At 35.1% G+C, this 24,520-nt stretch overlaps 3 protein-coding genes across 3 annotated transcripts in view; 2 read left to right on the forward strand and 1 right to left on the reverse strand.

The window, feature by feature from the left end:
- The window catches only part of LOC129264514 (protein phosphatase 1 regulatory subunit 36-like), a 37,644-nt gene extending 35,990 nt beyond the window's left edge, over positions 1–1,654 (forward strand). The window contains exon 16 of the mRNA XM_054902397.2: positions 137–1,654. Within this exon, the coding sequence (XP_054758372.2) occupies positions 137–204 (68 nt within the window). The 3' untranslated portion in view covers positions 205–1,654. The remainder of the gene's footprint in view (positions 1–136) is intronic.
- A 3,002-nt stretch (positions 1,655–4,656) lies between these two features.
- On the forward strand, positions 4,657–11,639 carry LOC129265803 (coiled-coil domain-containing protein 32-like). The gene is made up of 2 exons (XM_054903739.2): positions 4,657–4,877; positions 8,252–11,639. The coding sequence occupies exons 1-2, from the start codon at positions 4,694–4,696 to the stop codon at positions 8,581–8,583; spliced, it is 516 nt and encodes a 171-aa protein (XP_054759714.2). The 5' UTR covers positions 4,657–4,693; the 3' UTR covers positions 8,584–11,639.
- Positions 11,586–22,422, reverse strand: LOC129264501 (protein STPG4-like). Its single transcript, XM_054902387.2, has 6 exons — positions 21,624–22,422; positions 19,560–19,880; positions 16,040–16,113; positions 15,642–15,696; positions 14,652–14,759; positions 11,586–14,157 (listed from the first exon to the last, which is right to left on the reverse strand). Exons 1-6 carry the CDS (start codon positions 21,756–21,758, stop codon positions 14,044–14,046), a joined length of 807 nt encoding a protein of 268 aa, XP_054758362.2. The 5' UTR covers positions 21,759–22,422; the 3' UTR covers positions 11,586–14,043.
- Positions 22,423–24,520: the final 2,098 nt, after the last annotated feature.

The following is a 24,520-nucleotide window of genomic DNA, read 5'->3' on the forward strand; positions in this document are numbered from 1 at the left end:
TTAGAGGCTATCACGGTCAAAGGTCAAAGTTATTATTTACATTAAATTTTGTTAAATTAAGCACACAAGTGATTAAAAACATTAATGCTTTTAATTGAATTCTAACTTTTTTATATTTTCTTTTGGGGGGCAAAAGGTGGAGTGAGCCGTCAGATGACTTCCCTGTCACAAGCGACAGATGTTTTCTCAGACGATGAAGACTGAAGTGCATACAGCTTATTTTGTCTTTGTAAAAGATATTTTCATGATGCCGTCCTTTCTTCTTCTTAGAGATGCAATTCCGTAGATCCTTCTATATCTCATATATGAACTTTTCCACCTTGATTAGTGGGCTCAAATTTGCCTTGAATAAAGTATGATATGCGAAAGAAAGAAAATATATCAATATTTGATTAATATATTTGTTTGAAACGCTTTACTAGTAAGATGATGAGAGATTTACTTTACTGATGATGTAAATGTTAGAGGTCAAATTGGTCATAAAATTTTGAGTACTGAGTGTATAAATCATAGGTGGCCCACTTGAAAACTCAATCTAATATTCTGTTGGAGGGAGAAAGGAAGGAGATGGGAGAAAGAGAAAGGCAGAGAGACAGACAGAGAAAGAGGAGGGGTTAGAGTAAGAGTATAAGAGAGTGAGTGAGAGAGGAGAGAGAAGGGGGGTTAACAAATGTTCTATTTGCAAGTGAATGTACCTAAAAATAAAAGTTAAAGGTTTGGTTAAGTTATGGAGCAGGGTAAGGGGGCAATATTTGTATGATCATTTTTTGTATGGTACTTTGATAAATTGTGTAGTACCAGACGATTGTTGCAACTATACCATATTGATACACCTACAACTGCATACCGGTAGATACATCCCATTCTACTTATATGTAATATTTCCTCGTCTGGTAATTTTCACATTTGTCTACATTTGTGACAAAAAATTTATTGTTGTAAAATGATATCATTATTTCCTTTTTTCACCTTTAAGTCATTTCAAAGAGCCCTTTGTATGAGGTATAATGTTGTGATTATTACAGTATCATTTATTCAAAATTTGGTTTCTTCAAATTCTATTTCTGAAAATAAAGAGGATGATGTGCTTGCTGGGCAAGTTATTTTAAGGAACTTTCTGTTTATTGTGTATATGTATTTATTTTAAGAATATATTCACAAGCTTTAGCCATCTGCTTTGAGCATGTAATATTTTCAATGATTTGTGAATTAGTCCCATAAAGATTTTGCATGGCATGGTAATTTGAAATAATGTTAAATGTGCATTGTGATCTGGATTACTAAGCAAGTTTGGAATTACCAAGGAAGTTTAAGATTGTTTTCAAATGTACACTGAGCAGAATTAGAATCTATGTCCCTACAATTCTCATCTTATTAGCTGATAAACAACAAGCATGTACAAATAAAACATTTTATTACAGTAATATGAATATTATAAAAAGGGAATTTGACAAATAATATAGACATATGTATTGATTCATGCTGTTTATCCCTTCCATTAATGATAAAAGTTGCAAAAAAGTGGTGAATATACAGGAGATAAATGAGAAGAAACAATAGAAATTTACACGTATAAACATCTCTATCTTGAACATAATGACTATTTATATATTATACCATATATCGCTTTAATAAATATGAAAGAAATGTTAAATGTAAATTGAGAGTTTTGTTTGAGTATTACTATGAAATACAAAGAATATGAGGAACAATGAGAAAGCTAGAGAAAAGATATTCACGTCTTGATCTTTGCTAACCGAGTGATAGATGTGTGGAACAGTCTCCCAGAAGATGTAGTTACTGCTTGTTCAGTGATTGCATTTAAGAATAGATTGGATAAGCATTGGGAGAAGATTGCCTATGATTTTGAGTGATTTTCGATTCTCGTGTGTTTTCATGGAATGTTTTGCTGTCTACGATACCCCTGCCACCAGGGGTGTCGATCCGTTTTTCAGATTGGGGGGGCAAAATCATAAATCAACGTTCCAAAGGCGTTCGATCACACAAAATGAACAAACCACCCCCCCCCCCCCACACACATAGGCCTATATATATATATAGGCCTACATATATATATATATATATATGTACATGATTCATGAGAAAGAGACACATATCTCACCAACAAATTAATATGCGAGCGCAAAGCGCGAGCTGAAATTTTTTAGTATACTGACCTGGAAACGGGAAAAAGGTACCTGTTTAGGACTTTTTGTAGTAACTCATGAGGACGACATGTATCTCACTAACAGATAATGAGAGTGCCGAGAGCGAGCTGAAATTTATTTATATTCTGACCTGAAAGCTTGATATTCTAAGCGTTTTGAGTACCAATAATTAAGATGGGTATTGTAAATGAACAATAGAATGCGAAGCGCGAGCTGAAAATTTTGACATTTCTAACTGAAAAAATGACAGTTTAATGGACGTTTTTAATAAAGAACAAGATATATATCCAACAAAAGATTGTTGCAAATCGAAGCAGGAGTTCTTTTGAGGTTAAGAACTGAAAAGGGGACAATTTCACCTATTTAATAACGAAAAGTATGGGTTTTTGCTACAAAAATGATGCGAGCGCGAAGCGCGAGCTGAAAAATTTTATATTCCAATTTGAAAAGCAGACATTTTGAGCGCGATTTTAGATAAAGAACGAGTTGTGTATTTCAATCTCGCTTGCTGATTTCTGTGTAACATTATAATATCATTATTTTATTTTTGCAGATGCGGAATTATTGGGGGGGCAAAACGATATGTTTGCCCCCCCCCCAATATTTTCATTGGTGGGGCGATTGCCCTCCCTGCCAACATAAGTAGCGCATCTAATTTTGTCTGAAGGAGAGCAGCAATAGACATTCTACTTTGATCGATGAACAGGCTTAGTCCTACAACATCGTTGGAGTAAACTAATGAGATATGAGATTTTTTTATTTTATTTATTTTATTTCCACATTTCAAAACAAAAACAAAGAATATACAAGTATAATTTTTTTTTTTCAATATTACATAATAGGCAAATATTTTTTTAAACATAATGAATAATGCACATAAATCATTATAAAATATCAACTGTACTGTGAAAATTATATCTATATATACATTTTCTTTAATTACTGAACATATATATATAGAAATGTGGGAGACCTCCATCTTAAGCTTGGAGCTTGAAAGTGATGGAGGCCTCGAAAGGAAAGGGGATAGAAAACCAGACTGTATATTGTGCAATAAAAGAGACTTATCTTTTATTGCACAAAATAATAGGAATATATCAAAAGTGGATAGATGATGCAAGGACAAGAGAATGAAACGAAGTTTGGAGATCTCTTTGTGTAGTTAAATGGTTGGAGTGTACATTGTAAAAGAGAATTGAGCATTTATATCGGAATTTGAAGGACATTTTAAGAATGAAGAAATTTGAAAGTCAATGTAATATTCATGGGAAGTACATGTATATTTTTCCAAATTTAGGGTAAAATGAAACATAATATTTGAAAATTATATTCTGTTCAAAATTTCTATTCTTGTAGCTGTTAGTTTTAATTTCCTTTGTTTTATTTTGTCACTTAAAATTGTAAGTGACAAATGAAATGTTATATGCATGAGCACATCCCATAATCTATGTAACCTAGCTGCCACATTCTAGTTCTGGAGGGTGGCTAATGTACATTACGGTGCCATTCTGATGACAAAAATTAGCAAAGTACTAAAGTACATCAAACTGGAAATCATCCCATCAAAGGGGATGTTCACCCTGACGAAAATACCAGCAAAAAATTATTTTAAAAATTGGTGAAGGTTTGAGTAAATCCATCAAAGATTAAGAAATATTTATTATTCGAAATGTTTGACTTGTGACTTGTATGCTACATTGTCCTTATATATCGTGTAGTAAAACAAATCAATAAAATGTCATTTTCTAAAAAAAATGAACATGGTTTTTATTCTGCCTTCAGCATAATATCAAGACAAATTATTTTACCACTGCTCCTGAGAGATTTTATTTTTTAGTTTTAATAAACCACTAAAAAATGAAATTTATGCATTTTATATTACATATAGCTTATATGACGGTACAAATAAAAAACTTCGAATTCTTATAACTTTCTTTCCTTAAACCTTCACCACTATTTTTTATTTTTTCCTTGTATTTTCACAACAAACTTTTCTTCAGAGTGAACTTCCTCTTTAATCACACAATAAGCTCAACATAAGTGAGAATATATAAGACCAGTTTTATTTTCCTTTGTGGTACTGTCATTCTGATGACATAAAGGCAAAACACCAAACTAAAAAATCGTCTCATTCAATTATTAAAATTTTGTCATAACAGTGAGTGCATGGTGTGTGTTGAGGTGAAAATTTTGAGGGGCATTGGTTCCGGGGGGGGGGGGGGTCCAAGTGTAAGAAGCAAGCAAGCCAAAAATGTAATCGTTTCTGAATCAATCATGAATTTGTGTAACCGACTTGGGCTTCGCCAGATAAAAAAAAATGATGTTGGAAAAAATATTATTCAACAAACGACATCTTTTTTTTTTTGGGGGGGGGGGTGGCAGGCTCCATGCACCCCCTCCAAATCCATAGCATCCAGCAGAATGCAACGCCAGCCTAAAGTGATAAATTTATGATGATGAAAGATCCTCCTAAAAAAGAAAAAAATGCCCTCTGCTGGTTGGTCTTAGACAGTCTCCGTAACAAAATGGAAAGTGACGACCAAAGTCGGAATGATGTTGCATTTGGGAAAATCAGTGAAGAGGAGAGAGAAAACCATGAACTTTCCTTCGAAGATGACTTTTCACCGGTGAATAGTAATACAAGCAGCTACAATAAGCAGAATCAAGAAAGGGAAGAATGGCAAGCAGACGGTTATTTACAGTCTTTAGGCAAGTGTCTTTTTTTTTTTTCAATACACGGTCCCACTGGTTGATATCAGCGTAGGCCTGGGGTATTTTAATTTTTGCGTTGCCGTTGGCGTTGCATTTTGGTGTCCAGCCGAATTCCGAATTAGTCTTAGGCTTATTATATTTCCATTCAAAATCAAAGCAATATCTAATTAGAGAACGGGCCTCAAGATCAAGTTAAATCAGAATCAAGGCCAGGCAAGAGGCAAGCCAGGGCAAGAAATCACTTTTTTTTTTAGTTACGACTTACGCGCTGGCACTCACACTAGTACGAGGTTAGTATATACTAACCTCGTACACCGAACCGTGTTTGACCCTTGATTTCGAAGTAGTCGGCAAACATCGCTTCATTGCTGAAGTAATATTTGCCGAAACTCCTTCTCGCTACTCACCGGGGCTCTTTCCGGTAAGTAGCAATACATTAAAAAATTAAAAATGTAATTTGAATATAATAATCGGTCAAAAAGAGCAAATTTCGCTTACCTCGGCCTGGAAAGTAACTTCGCTTGTCTCTTCTACGGAAATACAAGGAGGCCCGTTGGTGGCGCTAATAAATTTCACAACCTTGATTCAGCTCCTCGGTAATTTTATAACTGTGTCTAAATTCTTTGAATGCGCAATTCTTATGATTAATTTACTAATTACGGGCACCAATAAATGAAATACCTTCAAACATGTCAAAAATATAATTCAAGATTATTATTGGCGATGATAACACTTTTCTGCAATTAATTTAAAACAATGACTAATAAAGAAAAATTGAAAAAAATATACGTGCCTGGAACGAAACCAGCAGTACAGGCTTTAACGAACATCAATAATACGGTATACCAAAGTCTTTACAATGAAAAGATTGGACACTTCACGGACTTTGCGTAATGACCTGCGTCAATTTGCGTGTAAAATAGTCTAGGTGCCTAGTCTTTCCCTTGTCGTGACTTTGATATGAATATAAATTGCGCGCCCTCTTTAGACGAAAATTGCTATCGGCGCTGACCAAATTTTATCTCCGTGAAATCTTCACTAAAGATCAAGAAAATATACATATTTTTTAGAAGAAACTTCAAGGAGAAGTCACGGAAGGATCTAAACGATTGGGTAAGTGTCATAGCAGAATGTGAAATCCCTAATTATGTGTGATGTTTTATGTGGGCGAAAGCCCAGTAGTATATGGATGTGTCGTGTGTGTCGCGTTATTATGAATGATATTCCTTCGCACGCGAGATGATATGAGCCCATGGGTGACGCGCTGGTTGTTTGTCATTGCTTCGCATGTCTCTTCCACGGAAATAAAAGGAAGGTCGTTGGTGGCGCTAGTACAATTCACTACCTTAATTCAGCTCATCGGTATTTTAAAACTAGATTCTTGATTCATTGTATGCGCAATTCCCATGATTGTTGATAAAATATAGACACCAATAAATGCAATAACTTAAAAAACGTACCTTTTAAATTATTTTTGCTGACGACAATACTTTTTGGAAAACATTCAAAGCGGTGACAAATTAAACAAAAAATAAAAATTCTACGTACCTTGAACGAAGCCCGCAGTGCTACCGTTCGTTTGTCAATACACATTCCACCAAAGTCTTTACAGTAAAAAGATTGGACACTTTGCCGACTTCGCGTAACGTTTTGCATCGATTTACGTGTAAAACAGTTTTTGGGCCTAGTCTTTCCCATGTAGTGTCTTTGATATGAAGATAAATCGCGCGCCCTCTTTAGCTAATTAGACAAAAAATTTGGGAAATAGCAAGCAAGCTCCGTATTTTGTCAACGAGAAGAAAAATCAACGCTTACATGTAAATGACGCTATTTGAGGGATATTCATCATATTACTATTAGGGGGAATTGACTTCAAATCGTTAAGTAAGTTTCGTAGAAGTACCTGGTTTAACAAACTTCTGAAATTCGCGAGAGTTTGTTGCAATTTTGCAAGCACCGCGCCCCCGGGGGGGGGGCACTCGACCAAAAAAGTAGTGGGTATGTGCCGCAGGCTTATTGTAAAAAGGAGGGTCCTCGGAACGGGCTTCGGAACGACAAAATGTTTGTGAAAACGGGGGTCCTTGGAACGGGTCGCTTGCGTGTGCATCCCTATGGAACGGGCATACGTGTATATGCAGCTAGTTTGCAGCTAGCCCAGCGGCACTGGCGCCGGGTACGCTCGCGCAGAGGCGATGGTCGGACAGCGCTCAGCGGCCGCTTTTCACCAAAATTGCAGCTCATTGTGGCGGATCAATGCGACCGGAACGGCGTAACGAAAAATATGCGAAGCTTTGGAGCGGATTTCTTTCTTCTTTTCTCTCGATAAGAAGAAAATGCTATGCTTTGGAGCGGCTTTCTTAGATCTTTTTCTTAATAAGATGAAAATGCTATGCCCTGGAACGGAAATTTGAGTGTAAAAATGGGGGTCCCCTCCGCGGCACATACCCACTATGCATTATATACTGAGTGCCCCCCCCCCCCCCCCCCCCCGGGGCCGTGCCTTCAATTTTCCTGTACACGGCGGCAGTAATGCACCCATGGGTGGGTGTTTGTGGGTGTTTACCCAAATACTGAACGCCCTAACAAAGACAAACTTACAAAGTTAGTTTGAATTTGAAATGTATCGAATACAATTCCTGAACCAAATAATTTGTCAAATCATTCCTAGTGAAGTAATTTTGCCATTTACATGTAGTAGCATACTGATATGTATTACTATTAGTCTGTGTATTGGTCTATGTGTCTACATATATATTAAGTATTGAGTGTGTGTGAGGGGCGCTCCTGATTGGAGCAGTATGAATGTGTTCTCCCGCGTCGCTACCCTTGTGTCACACAACACACAGAAGTTGGTCCTAGGTTGGGATCAGGCATATGAGATAAAATATAGGGAGAAGATGCCAACGAGTGTGGATGCATGCAACCCAGCTGCTCCTGCACTTTGCGCAATTGTCTGTTAAGTACAAGCAACCTGCTACCTTGTGGAATCTTTAGTACAAGTGTCAAGTAATTATTTGTTGTTGTCAGTGTCTCATACCGTTAGTAACCCATTTGTCGTATTTGTGAGTCTCAATCCTTGTCAGTATTGTCCCGTCTGTCATAATAACTAACCACTCAACCACTCCATCGTATCTCTCGTGCCACCACATCTAACCCATGAAGTCCTCTATCAATTTTACTTCACTAGTAAGAAGTATTGATGTCTAAGGTCAAAATTATGGAATTGAATTAATTCAATAAAGAAAATAGATTCATGAGCATTCGGATTATTGCCTAACTTTTACTCTGCATGTGTGAAAGAGCGGTTTGCCATGTAATTGTGGGCATAAATGGAAAGTTAATTTATATCATTTTATTCTATCTTTCTGCAGAGGTGAAGTTGCAAAGGCTTCGGGGAAAAACAAGTACTGGTCAAGCATCGAACAAGAAAATAACTTCCAGAGATATCCTCCGAACTCTTGATGAAGCCAGGCAGGATTCAGCCAGACATCTCATCTCCTCTGACTCCGCCCATGATTTCTATGATGGTGACTGCGATGCTAGCGGTGATACTCAGGTAGCTGCTCTGAAGAGGAGGATGTTCCCCGAGCAAGCCTTGTCTACTGAAGAACTGCAGGAGTTGCTGATGAGAGACTTCTTACAGGCAGTAACACAGGAAGCTGCTGAAGAGCAAGCCGATGACGAGACCTCTGGTAGCAGATGATATGACCGTTGTTTACAAGGGCTTTCTTCAACCCAAGTCGATGAATGCGGTTGCTGCTGGTGCCCACCACAGCTACGTTGCTGCCCTTTCAATCTCCTGGCCGTGGTTCTAAGGTGATTTTCTAAACTATTGCCTTGCCATCTGAAGGGCTCACTGAAAGTGCAAGGGCTGATCATGGTTTAACCCTTTGGAAAATAATATTGATGATACCTCATGGTTCCAAGTGATTGATTATCTGATAGGAAGTTGTCACCGATTGGCTTAAGAATGGTGTTTTATCAGTTTCTGTCATAAACTTGTTGATGACAGAATTCATAACTACATTGTTCAGTGATGGAGTACAGGCAAAATCCTTGTAATGTTAGTCCCACATTTGTTTATTTTTTAATTTGAGAAGATATCAGTTAGTTAGGTCAGGGCAAATGATCTTAATAGAATTGTGCTATTTAAAGGGGCTGTTACACCTGGATGTTATAACCTGTGAATGCTGAGCAGGCAAAGTATGTATGGAAAGCTGAATTCTTATTTCATGCCTTTTTTCAACATCACAGAGGTTTTTTTCTCATATAAGGAATTTGATTATTTTGACATTTTATATCGTGACCAAAAGGCAATTCTTGATATTGAGAAATAGGATTGAATGAGAAAACATATAGGTTATTTCAGCCACTTAAAGGTATTGTTTAACTTTGTGAGCAGCCGATTTAAAAAATTCTCAAACCAAGATGAAACATGTGTACAAGTGCATGTATTAGAACTAATATACCCTGAAAACAACCACTATTGAGAATGAAAAGCTAAAACTACAAGGCAAACCCCGATTTTGTAAATAGGCGTCTTATAGACGCCTAAATAGTACACATAAGTGTATGGGATGAAATTAAGATGGTGTTTTCGGTAACTTTATATTTCAATTTTTGAAGCACTAAATAATTATTTTCGAATGCAATTTTTTCTGGGCTTCATTTTTGTAACATATCACACACACAGGTGACAAGTGTGACCTTCTAGCTCAGATTTTTTAAAAAGTCAAACCAATGTTAACCAATCACTTTAACCAAGGCATTACTCAATGTGATTCATGGTGTAAAAATAAAAAAAAATGAAAATATTCAATTGAATGAAATTGTTATTCCAATTTCATCATATGAAATTATGATGACACCATAATGGAATCATGTCAAAAGAATATCCACACCACTCCTGACCTTTTTTTTACTAGAAGTTTATACCGCATTTTTATTCATGTGCACAAGTGGGTTGATTTTTTTTAAAATGTCTTTTGAAATTATATGACTTCCTTCATGAAACATTTGTATTATTTTGTTTTCATTTCTTAAACTGCATTGTTTTATATCTATATTTCAAATTATTGTGTAACACTCGTATGATTATGTAATTGATTTTCTTTTCACTTCCTTAAGAAGTATTATGTAAAGATATAGGATTATATCCTGTAAATGAGAAAATTCATCTTATGCTATAAGTTATTTCTGAAGACTTTACACATACTTCCTAAAACCTCTCAAGAGGTTACTGCTTTACCATAGTCCATACATCAAATGTAACCTTATAAATTTAAATTTGATAAAGAAACATTAACATCATTTTCTATCAATTAAATATTTGGAAAATTTGAATATCTCTTTGAAGGTTATCATTGTTTTCATTGTGATTCCAAGGCCAGCTTTTTCATACAATTTCTATGAATTTATTTGAATTTAAGTGCAATCATGATAACATTAAGTTTGAATATAGAGCTTGACCAAACCATTGTAAGATCTTGAAAGCTTCTTCCCAATTATTGTATATAAAAAAAGAAATCTTGAACTATCTTTTATATATGAGTAAGTATAAGATCAATCAGAAAGCATATATTTGTGTGAAGTATATATTGAGTAGTTAATGGGATTGAGCTTGTGAATACACCCAAACATTCCGTTTATCACAACTCCAAAGTTCCTGATTTTCTTATATATTAGAAATTACCTTCGATATGTTACTTTGAACATTGTCTCCCATCCATATGCAGATATCTAATTATCCTTATCTCGTTGAAACATACCTCATATATTTTTCTTGTATTTTTTTCTTGTTATTATTGAATTATATCCATTACCATTTGATAACTTAAATTGTTGTAATGAATTAATGATGGAACTATTTGATTCCAACATTGGAATTTCTATTTTCGTCAAAGATGAACAGTTGGCACAGAGAAATCCACCCATACAAAAAGATTGATCAGAATTATCAGTGAAAATCAAATGAGCGTAATACCATAAATTTTATCAAAATCGGAAAGAAAAGTAAAAAGTTTAAATTTGTTCATTTTCACCACATATTATGAGCCGTATGCAAATGAAGGAACCAGTGACATCACACACCGATTCTTCTTTTTTTATCATATGAAATGTGATGTACAGTACTTAATTTTCCCTATAAGATCTGAAACTTAATATGCTTTTTCATGATTACTTATTGTGATTTTTTTAATATCCTTTTTATCATCAAATTTATATAAACTGAAAAATATGCATTTCATATATGAGTGTGTGACATCAACTCCCTCATTTGCATACTGACCAGGATATGCATACAACTATGTGAAATATTGTAAGTTAAAATGCCTCAACTTTTTACTTCCAATTTTGATGAATTTTCAGTGCTACATGCTTGTCTGAATTTCTCTATTTAAAGTAATTCTGTGTGTGGGATGCACTTCAAGTGATCTAAATCTATATATTTTTCTTTTTATATTTTTCTCAAGTAATTTATAATTTCTCCATATCCCCCCCCTCTCTCTCTCTCTCCACTCTGTCTTTTTCTCTCATTCTCTCTTTTTTCATTTATTTATTGACAATTGCTCTCTGTTTGTATCCCTTCCCTCCTCAATTCTGTTCTTAGTTTTGTTACTTTTCTTTCTCACTTTGAACTGTCTATTTCATACCCTGCCTCGATGTAATTCATGTAAATCAGAAAAAACTCATTGATATTAATCATATTTTGATGGTTTCAATTTATTAGCAATAAAAATCTATATGATACAAATCAAATATGAAAAATGTACAATGTCTCTTTTGTAAGCACTGTTCAGCATGAAATATTGCAACAAAACACTTTATTGCATAGGTGAAATATGTTGAGAATTGGAAAAGACAACAAGGAAATCTCACAATTATGCAAATGTATATAAAAAAACCTAATTATCAGAATCCTATCACTCATACATTCTGATGATATAATATTTTGGGAATAACTGCATCATAAACTACAAAGGGCCCCTGCAATCTAAATTCAGGTTGAATCCTATAGATGCCCAGTGCTCAATGAAAGTCGTAATACGATCCAGATGTTTTGTAGATTTAATTTTGGAGGAGCTTAGCAAGTTGAACAAATTCTTTCATTAATGAGCCTCAACAGAACAAAACGTAATTATTTGCTCCTGTGGTCTATATAAACTGCATGCAAAAAAGTTATGACATTAATGGTTAACATTCAAATTCATTATTTTGAACAGAGTATAATACACATTTTTTGCCTGTTGTGTTAATATTTATCATTAAAAAGGAAGAAAAGTGAAATGGGGTATGCATAGCTTGATGGAAAATGATAGTTTTAATGTCGTGATATTGTGTTCATAATAATGATGCTATATATTTGTTGTACAATGCATATTATGTTTATCACTATTATTATTTTTATCATTATCAGGGATTGAAATGCATAATATGCTAACTATTGTCATGGTATATGACTTCATATATCATTCATAATATGTAGTATACTCAAATATTTTCCAGAATATTGGTCTTTTTAATCATGTTTGTTATACATTGTTAGTTGTATTAGAAACTACTTTTATTATTTGTGAGATCATGTCATTCAATAGGCTAATCACAAACTTATCATACATTTTCAACATTTGTTTTTTTAAACAAGTTTTGTGAAACAGGTCCCAGTTTCAGACAAAATGGTACAAAAAACCTCTAATGTTTTCATAGGATTATATTTCAAGTATTTAAGCATCCACATCTCTTTTTCAAAGTATGTATAGGCACATGCATCCACATCAATTCAATATTCAAAATCATTTTCCTATAATGAAAGACTTGGTCTTTAGACTAATTAATAGCTGAAAAATAATGTACATTATTTCCAATTGATAAATGTGTCAAATTTAACTTTTAACTCGCATGAAAGTAAACACCTTTCCATTGTGAAAAAAATGTTATTGCATCCGAGGAAAACAAATGAAGGTGGGTGATAGATGAAACCGGTACTGCATGAGTATTACAGAACCTAATACTTAAAGATAGTTTTAGATTGCAATATTCACTCTTACATACATGTTTGAATATTTTAACAATTTATAATTATTCATTAACAAAATATTAATGAATAAGCTGCGATTATGAGTTTATTTTCTTAAACTTTAATTCATCTTTTTACTTCTTCACACAATAAAGAAGGTTGGATGAAAAAAGTAATTGCTCAAATTTAATGAAAATTATAATGGGATACAAGTATTCCTAAAAAATACTAATATTTTACATAATGCTGGTTTTGGTAAGTCTCTTGTGATGCCCGCATCACATGGTTTCAGTCGAGGGGGGAGGTTCACAAAAATATTAGTTGGACTACTAAACGTCGAACTTGAATTCCAAGTTGCATTTTGTATAAGATGATTCAGCAATACTAAAGATTACTGGGCCTCCTGCGATGCGTGCATCAGTTAACTCTATGTGGAAAAACATCTTCGTATTGCTAGATATCATGTGTAGAGAGAAAAAATTATTGAGATACTTTTTTGAGGTACATGTAGCTTTATTGGGATGAACAAAACTTAAATAATACTACAATTATATCAACGATTGTTGTTACGAAACCGACTCAACCGACCGATGGTATGTCAATGTCATTGGAAATAGCTTTGATCGGTCTGGAGTCGGTGTCATTGATGAAACTGAAGCATTAGGGAGAGATAGTTCTAGGAGGAAACAATATAAATTCTCGTGAAGTACTTTGAGGCTCCCGACGATGGACGGATCTAATTTATGTTATTTACTGTTGACGCGTTTTCTTCACTCCCAAACGTTTGCAGCACTTTCAATCCCCTGCTTCCATCGCTCCATGATTTCTGGTGTTAATCTTGTATTTCCACAAGCCAAACTTATAAATTTAGTAACTGTAGATGGATATCGCCTTGCTCGTTTTAAGACTCTTTTTCTTTAAATCCGAACTTTATCCCGAATCTTTGATATTTCCACAGTAGGTCTATGCGCCGTTCCTTTCTTTTCATACATTCATGTCACTATACACAAACGATAACACTGCGAAAGTCGTGATAAACATCCAGATCATGACATCACATATAAAAAAATCGACGAAATCTTTTTATCGTTCGTTTGCTCTCAATGTCGAGATCAACTGTCTTTTGATACATGGTGTCCATGTTGATCAAACACTGAAAGCGCTTGTGAAGAAGAGTCCATGATTGCGACCCATCTTGGCAATGGTAGCGGGCATGGGTGATTGGTAGGTCTTCTCATACGAGCCCGGGCCAGGAACTTTCTGTAATGCACACAGATGACAAAAAATAATAATTACCAAATGTTGATCATTCCCACAAATAGCATTTCTATGAATGTCACAAGATTTCTCGTAAACTGTATATGTTACAGTTACTAATATTTTGGAAATGCATGACTGTACTGCCCAATTTATAGTTTTATTTTGCTCAGTCGTTATTCATTTTGCAATACAACGAAATAGAAATGAACGAAATGGTAATGAACTGCTCATCCAACAAAGTTACACAAAATTGAACTTCAGTTCTTTGTAATTTGTAGTGATTTGTAATGAATTAATGGGGTCTATGGGGGGGGGGGGGGGTATAAATGATTTTGTATGATATAGGTCTTACTAAACAAAGCGGAAACGCGAATGAGAGAAAATCGACCAAAAGCACAATATATCTTGTATTTTTTAACATTAATTAAGAATACAATAAAAAGTGTATTTTGTACAATATTTTCTGAGTAAGTTGTGGATCTGCATCCTCTTACCGTATGTGATGTGGCAAATCTTGGCGTGCGTGACTTGAAGCTAGATGAGATCTGATGCAGCGCTGGGGGTTCACGGTATTCATATTGGCACGGGGGCGGGTTCTTCGTCTAGATAAACAAAGAAAAATAAACATCAATTTATATATCAGTCAAACTTGTTGAGGCCACACAAGGGAAATAGAAAAAAAAAGAAATGACCATTGTAGACACGTGCTTACACAGGATATTTCTTTGAAATAGGAGACAATTTTGGTGGCCACTAAAGACAGGGATCATTGAGACTGGTTTGATGGACTGTAGCATAAAAGTATTGTTCAATTGAACAACCAATAATGTAATATTTTGGTGATACTGACAAGGGGGAGTGAAATAATTTCTTATTATATACTGAATGCTTGTAAATATCAAAAAGTTTGATTCATCTATACAGTAGTTCAACAATCAATAATTTGACTTTCCTTTTTTCAAAATTAAATAAGCGAACTGGTTTGTTACTGAATGTTATAAATATCAGTTACAGAATGCGCGTTTGATCTGTTTCGTTAATCTGATTAACCGTATCTACACTGTTAAAAAACCCTGATTTTACAGGAAAAAAGGAGAAGATTTTGCAGAAAGCAATAACAGAATCATTCTGTAAATTCATTAAACATGAATTTTTCTGCAATTTAACAGAATAGGTCTGTTTAAAAGGGGAAAAGGGTGTTTTATTTAAGGAAATGTGTAAGATTCCATACACGAAATAGCAATTTCTTGTAAGATTACGCAATCTGGTAAGATTACAGGTGTTCTCGAGACTCTGCTGCAGGAACTTCTTTTATTTTAAGGATAAATTTTCTAACAGTGTAAAAAGACCATTCGTCTTTCTTGCAGAAACAAATAAACCTTTATTTCTCTGGAGACATCGAAATATATATTTTATAATTCTTTATAAATTTATTCTTCTAATGTTGAAAGATAAGATATTATTGTGGACATAAAAATACTTACCCCTTTAAAATAGATAGTTGGAAACCTCTGCGAATTGGACTTGAAAACCATATGTCTGCGCGAAAGAAAATACAAAATAAAAATCATTGATAAGGTTTTTTTGCCAACGTCTTTATCTGATCTCCTTCTTCTTCAGTCTTTTTCTTACTATTTGTTTTATTATTATTATTATAATTATTGTTATTGTTATTATTATTATTGTTATTATTATTATTATGAATCTTATCATTATCATCATCATAATTATTTTTACTTTCATGATATTTATTATCATGAGTAGTATTTTCATTATCATAATCACCCCTTCCTCTTCATTCTTTTAGGGGGGGGATGAGGGGGTTGATAAACATATCTAAAATAACCGAGTATCTCCTGAAACTTAATGAGAAATGACTCACTTTGAAGGTGACTTCTCGACAGCACACGATAGAACATTCTCCATTTTGTATGAGGTGGGACACACGTTGACGTCCTGAAAATATATAAAGAAAAGATGACAATGCACATCAATATTTCATTATCTAGCGAGGACAGAAAACTCGTGTCAATGGTTGGTGATTGAAAAGGACTCAATTATTACGAACAATTGAGGAACATAATCTATACCTGACATAGACGTAATAATCAATACTGTCATAACTACTGAAACGCAGTAACCGGGTTTTGTGACATTGTTACATAGAATTGAAAGACATTGTTTTCGAACCAACATTGAACGAGAAACAGATTACAGAGACGAAAGTTATACTGTTGGGGCAATCTTTTCATCTGTACTTTCTTTATGAATAATTCATTTTTTCTAATTATTTATTAATGTATATTTTCATTATTCTTATATTATTTGTTATTTGTATTATTGTCTTTTTCGTTGTTCGGGGGGGGGGGGGGGTGGCAGAAAAAAACAAAACCGGAATCTATTTCCCTTGAGAGACTCTGACATGGCTGAAGATAGTTCGAATTTTACTTTGTTTATGAATTTAGATGGGAGAGGAGTAATTTAGAGCAAACGATAAACGTTTACCAAAACTATTTTTATCATTTGCCCTTTTTGTCATTTGCATGTAAATCTAATCTAGTCTTTAAATCAACTTTCATCATTCTTCCATGTTAACCTGGATCCATAGCCTTACGTAGCGGGGGGGGGGGGCAGTTGCCCTATAAATTTTGAAAGCTTACATTTTTTGACTGAAATTTTTCACAAAATCCTCCCAAAAAATGTGCACGAAACCATTAATTTCGCTTAAGAAAATGCAAAGCGCCAGAATGACAAGCTTCGCTCCCTCGCGTTCGAGTTTCTTTTTTTTTTAATGTACGCTTCACCCTCGGAAAAAAAATCTGCATAATTATGGCCATGCCTGGATCCGTGCAGGTGGCTTTCGTAAATTCCACCAACGACCACTATAAAACAAGCAGGTGTTGTAATGAAACAGGTAGATTTACTATTATTGATTCTTATACCAGCTCGAAATCAATTTAATATCAGAGATTCTAAAGGCATTCTCGAATAATAATAGACATGAATATGATAGATGCATTCAGCACAGTCATAATGTATGTTTGATTTCCTCCACACAGGACTTAACGTTTATTTCATTATCAATATTATTATGACCCCTTTATTATGACAATATGTTTTTCAGCTGATTTCACATACTGATATTTTTTTTTACCAGTAGATGAGTTCAGAACATGTTAACTTATGGCGGCCACAACTGGGACTTCCAAAGAAGGACGCAACCACTGTCAATGGGTTACGTAATGAGCCATGTCCGTTGCTATGTCAGTACAAACATCTTTTGTTAGGCATATTTGAAGCCCCCAGTTAAAAATTGCTGCAAAAACAGCAACCAAACTGAATTGGTCAGTCAGGAGGCGCAGTGCTAAAGCTGAAATAACGTGGTCGACAATGGGCCTTTTCACACGTGAATCTTGAATCATCATTGTAATCGTGACTGTGATTAGCGTTCGTGATTCCAATCATGTTCTAGTTTGGTTTCACATGTGCTAAATACTCGTCATTAGCCTTATTTTCACTGGAGTCTTCATTCAAATTACGATTTTTTAACCGTGTGAAAGGGCGGATAATGTACTAAAAACTTATTTTTTTCACCGATATGAAATCAGATGCCATTGTTGTATTAGAACTGAAGTGAAATGGGAAAACAGCATTATAAAACGGACACAGTGAAGCTTTTCGACATGCGTTCATTTGAATAAAATCGCATTAACTGAAAAGCTGATTGTACTATAGAGCAACCCAGTGAGGGATGGGGTCGACGAGACAAGGTAAATTAAGATTTTAGAATTTATTCATTCTGCTGTCAAGACTGTCAACCATATGCCTTTGTATTTTTTAATATAAGAGATGAAACTATGTTTTATTGTATTATCTTAGGCCTATATACATGTACTGAGAGTATATTAGCTTCCCAAACTGTGACCACAATCTTAGGCATAACGGGGGGGGGGGGGGGGGCTCCTCTGCGTCTCGATAGAACAAAATGATTGTCATTAATAAACACCAATCGTCACAAACTTGGCCTGTTGATGCCTGCATTTGTCAATTCAAATTCTCAAGTGATTTGTCAATTAATGTTGCGCGTATGTGTATTTGCGCCAACCGCTTTTAATCTGTCCTGACATGCAACGTCTAAACTCTAAAGGCCCATTCATAGTTAAAAAAAGAAGCTCTAAACAACCCGTTTACTGAACTTCACAATAGGCCCTATAAATTGATCATGTATTGTTTAAATCTTAAACGAAACGTTTACAATTTAAACTGCAATGTTCCATTTCTACCAGGGGCGTCGATCCATTTTTCAGATTGGGGGGGCAAAATCATTAACGTTCCAAAGACACCCATCCACCCCCCACACACATATATATATATATATATATATATATATATATATATATATATATGACTCATGAGACACAGACACGTATCTCACCAACAAATTAATGCGAGCGCGAAGCGCGAGCTGATTTTTTTTTTAGCATACTGACAGGAAAAGCGTGCCTGTTTAGGGCTGTTTGTAACTCATGAGGATACATATCTTACACAGATAGTACGAGTGCCGAAAGTGAGCTGAAATTTCTTTATATTCTGACCTGAAAGCTTGATACTCTAAGCATTTTTGGTACTAATGATTAATGTTGGTATCTAAAAGAAGAATAGATGCGAGCGCGAAGCGCGAGCTGATAATTTTGATATTTCGATCTGAAAAAAATGACAGTTTAATGGAAGTTTTTGATAAAGAACAAGATTATTGCAAGTCGAAGCAGGAGTTCTTTTGAAGCTTAAACCTGAAAATGGGACATTTACATTCACCTATTCAATCATGAAAAGTATGGGTTTTTACTACAGAAATGATGCGAGCGCGAAGCGCGAGCTACAAATTTTTATATTCCAATCTGAAAAGCAGACATTTTGAGCACGATTTTAAATAAAGAACGAGTTGTGTATCTCAATCTCGCTTGCTGAACATTACAATTTTTTTTTTGTATATCCGGAATTATTGGGGGGGGGGGGGCAAAATGATATGTTTGCCCCCCCCCAATATTTTCATTGGTGGGGCGATCGCCCCCCTGCCCCCCCCCCCCCCCAGGATCGACGCCTCTGATTTCTACCGTTTATGATTTAAAACTTTGTTGTTTGATTAAAAAATAAAAAAGTATATTCGTTTAACCCTCTTTAAATTCAGAAATAAGTTCATATAATAGTAAACCAGGTTATATAAAATGTATACACGATGTTTATCTTTATGTATGTTTTATTGAACAAAATCATTGTTCCTTTTTATTTATTTTTTAATATTCTTATTACCATTACTATTATCAATACGTTTGGTGTTATGTTCTTTTGAATTGTGTAAATATCAAATATTGAACATGTTATTTATGTGTAAGCATTCTTACCTTATCTTTGATGGTAGGTAGGTCTTTCGCTCTCGATGTGTTTTTAAAGGTATACGTATTCCTTGTCCGATCCAAGAAGTACATGTTATCCTTTGCCTCATACGCCCCCGGCATTAGAACCACCCCTTTCCCCTGATTGGCTGCATCTTTCTTACGCCCCTCCCCTTTGAAGCAGTAGGTAGCTGGGCGTGTCTCGAAATCCTCAAGGAAAGGTTTGAAATCGTAGGCACCCGGCATGGGCGTTTCCCGTATCTCCTTTCTCCACCATCCTTCGCGACCACTCCGCGGTGTTTCGTAATTTTCTGCGAGGGCCGTTCGGTTCTGATTAAAGAATGTAGTGATTATTGAGTTAAAGTTATTTTACGAAATAAGGATTAATTCACTTTTAAAAAAAATTTCTAACATGCCGCACGAATGCGTTTCCAAGGTAGTGAAATAGAACTCTCGCGAAGTTATATGTATTTTCAGGAGAGAGGGGGAGGGGGTGTGCAAGGAGCGAAGCAATCTCCGTGGGAAAGGCGTAACATTGGAGAGCATGGTATTAAAGGTCAAGTCCACCCCAGGAAATTGTTGATTTGAATCGATAGAGAAAAATCAAACAAACATAACGCTGCAAATTTCATCGAAATCGGATGTAAAATAAGAAAGTTATGACATTTTTAAGTTTCGCTTAATCTTCAGAAAACAGTTCAACGCACAACTCAGCAATATGCAAATGAGAGATTCGATGATGTCCATCACTCACTATTTCTTTTGTTTTTTATTGTTTGAAAAATACAATATTTCAATTTTTACAGATTTGACAATAAAGACCAACTTAACTTCACCATAAACTGTTAAAATAATGGTAATTCCACATGTTCAGGGAGAAATAAAACTTTGTTTCACTTGACAAGGAGGAGAAAATTAGAATATTTCATATTTCATATAATAAAATACAAAAGAAATAGTGAGTGGGTGATGTCATCAGTTTGCCAATTTGCATACAGACCAGGATGTGCATAAAACTGTTTTGTGAAATTAAGCGAAACTTTAAAATGTCATATCTTTCTTATTTTACATCCGATTTTGATGAAATTTTCAGTGTTTTGCTTGTTGGATTTTTTTTTTTTTTCAAATCAACTTTTTGTTGGGGAGGACTTGTCCTTTAACAATCGCCCATGAAAATTACGTTTTCTGCAAAATTATGTTTACAATATAGGAAGAAACACAATAATGAAGAACTTATAAAAGAATGAGACAATAAAGACGTCATTCATACGACCCTTTGGACCCTTCATACAATATGTGCTTATCATCAAATTAATGCAGTGGGAATGAGATTAGTGTATCAAGTTTAATTTTGATATGATTATAATTTGTATCAGTATAAATCCTTGGTATAAAACACTCAACCGCAGATAAACAATATTCTGACAGACGGAAAGAGAGAGAGGGGGGGGGGGGGAGTCGTGTCCCAGATGTGCCCTTCGGCCTGCGGGCAAATAGTAGGCATATGCCACTAAATTTTATCACGAAACCTTCAGACAATAACATACCTATCGGATTTATTGGTGTACAAAGATAAGAAATAAACATAATCCAAGTACAAGATACAAGTTATTCGATTAGGCGTCACGACTGTGTTGGTTTCTGTATAATGTCGTAGTTGCTAATTTCGTTTCCTGTTTTTCCATATAAAGGAATATTTATTTCTCCCAAATCATACTAAATACAATAATCTACAAGTACAATGTATGAACATAATGTATTTTACATGTTTTATTCTATATCGTGTTTATTTAATGTGTAATTCATTATTTGATATATATTGCTTGCTATTATCACCGAATGAATAACAATGGTAGGGTATTTTATAGCAAACATATCATTTTGACTTCTTTTCATCCTATAATCGTTCTCTGAAAAAAAAATCTATACCGATGACAACTAATAGAAGAAGATATTTCCCGAAATAGCCAGTAATATTGCTTATGACATCAGGGATATATTAATGAAATTTTTAATTATGTTCTTGGATGTTATATTTTGTCTGTTGGTATTTATTGGAAACAATGTACTTACCTTGAAGGGGGTTGGGCGGGTATAGATACTTTTCCTGTCGACACTCGATGCACTTCTCGTCCGTCCGACACCCGGCCTCTTCGCTCCCAATGACTTCTCACTATCCCCGTTCGGCAAAACAGCAGCTGAAGCCATAATCGAAACAGAATTATTCAAAATCCACCCGAAATTCTCACGCAATTACTAATAATTTCATACAAAATATCAGTCCCTTCTTTCGTATTTGACCGTGCGTGCGTACGATTATATATTCTGTGCAACCATGATATTATATACTCGAATATATGTATCGGAATATATATATGTTTCGGAAGTGTTGATATATCCTTAACACGATCCTGTCAGCGGCGCGTCCACGCAACGCGGGTGGACTCGTGTAACCTCGTCTCTATGGTGACGGTAAACGCTACATGCACGTGTGAATAGAGAACGATACGCCCCGCTGATTTGACGGTGTGTACGTTCGAACGAGGAGACAACTATTATTTGTCGTTGCAGTCTGGGATGTTGGACATAGCTATCTGTTTAACAAATAGTCCACTCTGCATTACATCCAATTATGCAATACCAAAACTACCCATATAGGTAGTACATTTCTTATTTGGTCTATAGTAAGTCGTGTATCACACTGTTAAAGGTTTTTGACACGCTCTGGCACCTAAACGTCTCTCTCAGTCTCGGAAAAATATTCTATTCTCATTTTTATTATTATGCCATGAAATTATTATCCCTTTTCAGCTTGCCACAGTCACAACAACATAACCGACTCCAGACCGGCAGATAGTATGTCATTGGATATAAAGTAAAAGCTTTGTTCTGTCTCGGCATTGTGACTGCATACTGTTAGGGGTAGGTGGGCACATTCAATTTGACCTCATTTGGAAAGAGACAACAATATGAAAACTTATTTCTTCTTCGTCGATGACTTTTCTATATAAGAAAAATCTTGTAAACATCTATAGGGCTCAAAATCATAGCCTACAAAGCTTTGCAGAAATAATTATTGTAACTTTACAGTGTTAATTATTATTATTTATTTTTTTATTTATTATTTTCTGTGTTGTTGTTCCTGCTCGACATTATGCTTGTGAAGGTTTGCAGGGCTGAATTGAATTAACAATAATTATGTAATAAAAATGTAATAATACCCCTTTGGAAGCACATTGACATGTTAGATGGTATATGATATGCGTTATAAAAAAAAGAATATTATAATATTCTTTTGGGGGGAGAGGGATCTATAATAATTGTAGATCCCTCTCCAATCTCAAGCAGCTCTACATGTATATACCCTGCAAGTTTTTGTATCCCGGGTTTTGTTAAGGTTTCAGAGTGACGACTATTCCTGTATCGATTGTCTGTCGATAGCAATCAATTAGTGGAAAGAATTTCTTGAATAAGGGGCTAAGATCCCTGCCGAAACACCCCTTTCTCTTTACTTCCCACTCCCCTCTCTTTTTCCTCTCTGTCGAAGAGGATTGCTAATCCGGCGTAATCCCTTGATTGGTAGTATTGTCACGGTGAATATTATTTTGATAGACGTATATGCTTATATATTGTTTGAAAGTTATTTGTTTGGGGAGGAGGGGTGGAGTGGACATGTCAAGGGTTGGAAGCTTCATTCGGCTTAAAACAAAATTAATTCCAATATTATCTTTCATGCAATTCAACTTAAAGCAGATACGAACCAATAGCGCCATCTCGAGTCCTCAACTACTCATACCTGGCCAGTTTCCTGACCCATAATGCTAGTGTAGTCTAGTAATATAGACCCACTCAATGATAACATGTTAATTAATTACTCAATACACTTATACCGCAATAATTATGTTACCAAGTAGCAAAATAATTCCTTTTCCTCTCAAAACATTTTAGTTTCTCTATACAAATATAAAGGTCAATTTATTCTCTGTAGTATTATAGTAGATATCTGAAAACGTACATTTTAAGACTATGTATTTCTAACACACAGTCGATGAGAAACCACACACAGTTCACTCCCCCTTTAATAGATCATTATACCTTTGTATATGATAATAGTTTAGACCAAAATCATTAAACAACTATAAGTATTTCATGTATATCAAATTATCCCAATCCCTGGGAAGGCTCACACTTTTTCATTTTTTTTCTCTCAGTAATGTTACCCTAGCTCCCTCCGGGTTTATTTCCAATTCGTCTAATGCCAATTTGTCCAATTGCCAACTCGTCTACTACGATTTGGTCTATCATCAGTTCGTCTACTCACCACGTGGTCTACTTTCATTTAGTCTAATGCCATTCCGTCTAATAGCCAATTGGTCCAATAGCCATTTAGTCCATATGACATTTGGTCTAATTAAACTAAAGTGTTAATTGGGTATTAGACCAACTGGTTATTAGACGAAATGGTATAGTAATAGACGAAATGGTGATTAGACGAATTGATGATTGGACCAAATGGTTATTGGACCAAATGGATGTTAGACGAAATGTTGATGGACGGAATGGCATTAGACTAAATGAAGGTAGACCATGTGGTGAGCGGACGAGTTGGCAGTGGACGAATTGGCAACTTCCCTCCGTACCACCCCCCCCCCCCTCTCTCTCTCTCTCTCATGTACTCCCACTCTCTATCTTTGTTTCCCCTTCTCTGTCTCTTACCCTCTCCCTTTCTCCATTATTTTCCTTTCCTTTTTCTTCCGTTTTCACCTTCCCGTTTTTCTTTCGATATCGATCGATCTCACTTATTAAATTTTCTTTAACCCCCCCCCTCCCTTTTCAGTGGATAATAGAGTTAACCCCTGCGAAATTCGTTTCTCGGGTGTTTGTTTTAACCAATTCTATTTTCTAAATTTGTTCATGCAACCGAATTATGCAAATTGTGTGACACACAGAAATACAACCCGTAAAACATA

Source organism: Lytechinus pictus, chromosome 7, assembly GCF_037042905.1.
Source record: "Lytechinus pictus isolate F3 Inbred chromosome 7, Lp3.0, whole genome shotgun sequence".
Taxonomy (NCBI): domain Eukaryota; kingdom Metazoa; phylum Echinodermata; class Echinoidea; order Temnopleuroida; family Toxopneustidae; genus Lytechinus; species Lytechinus pictus.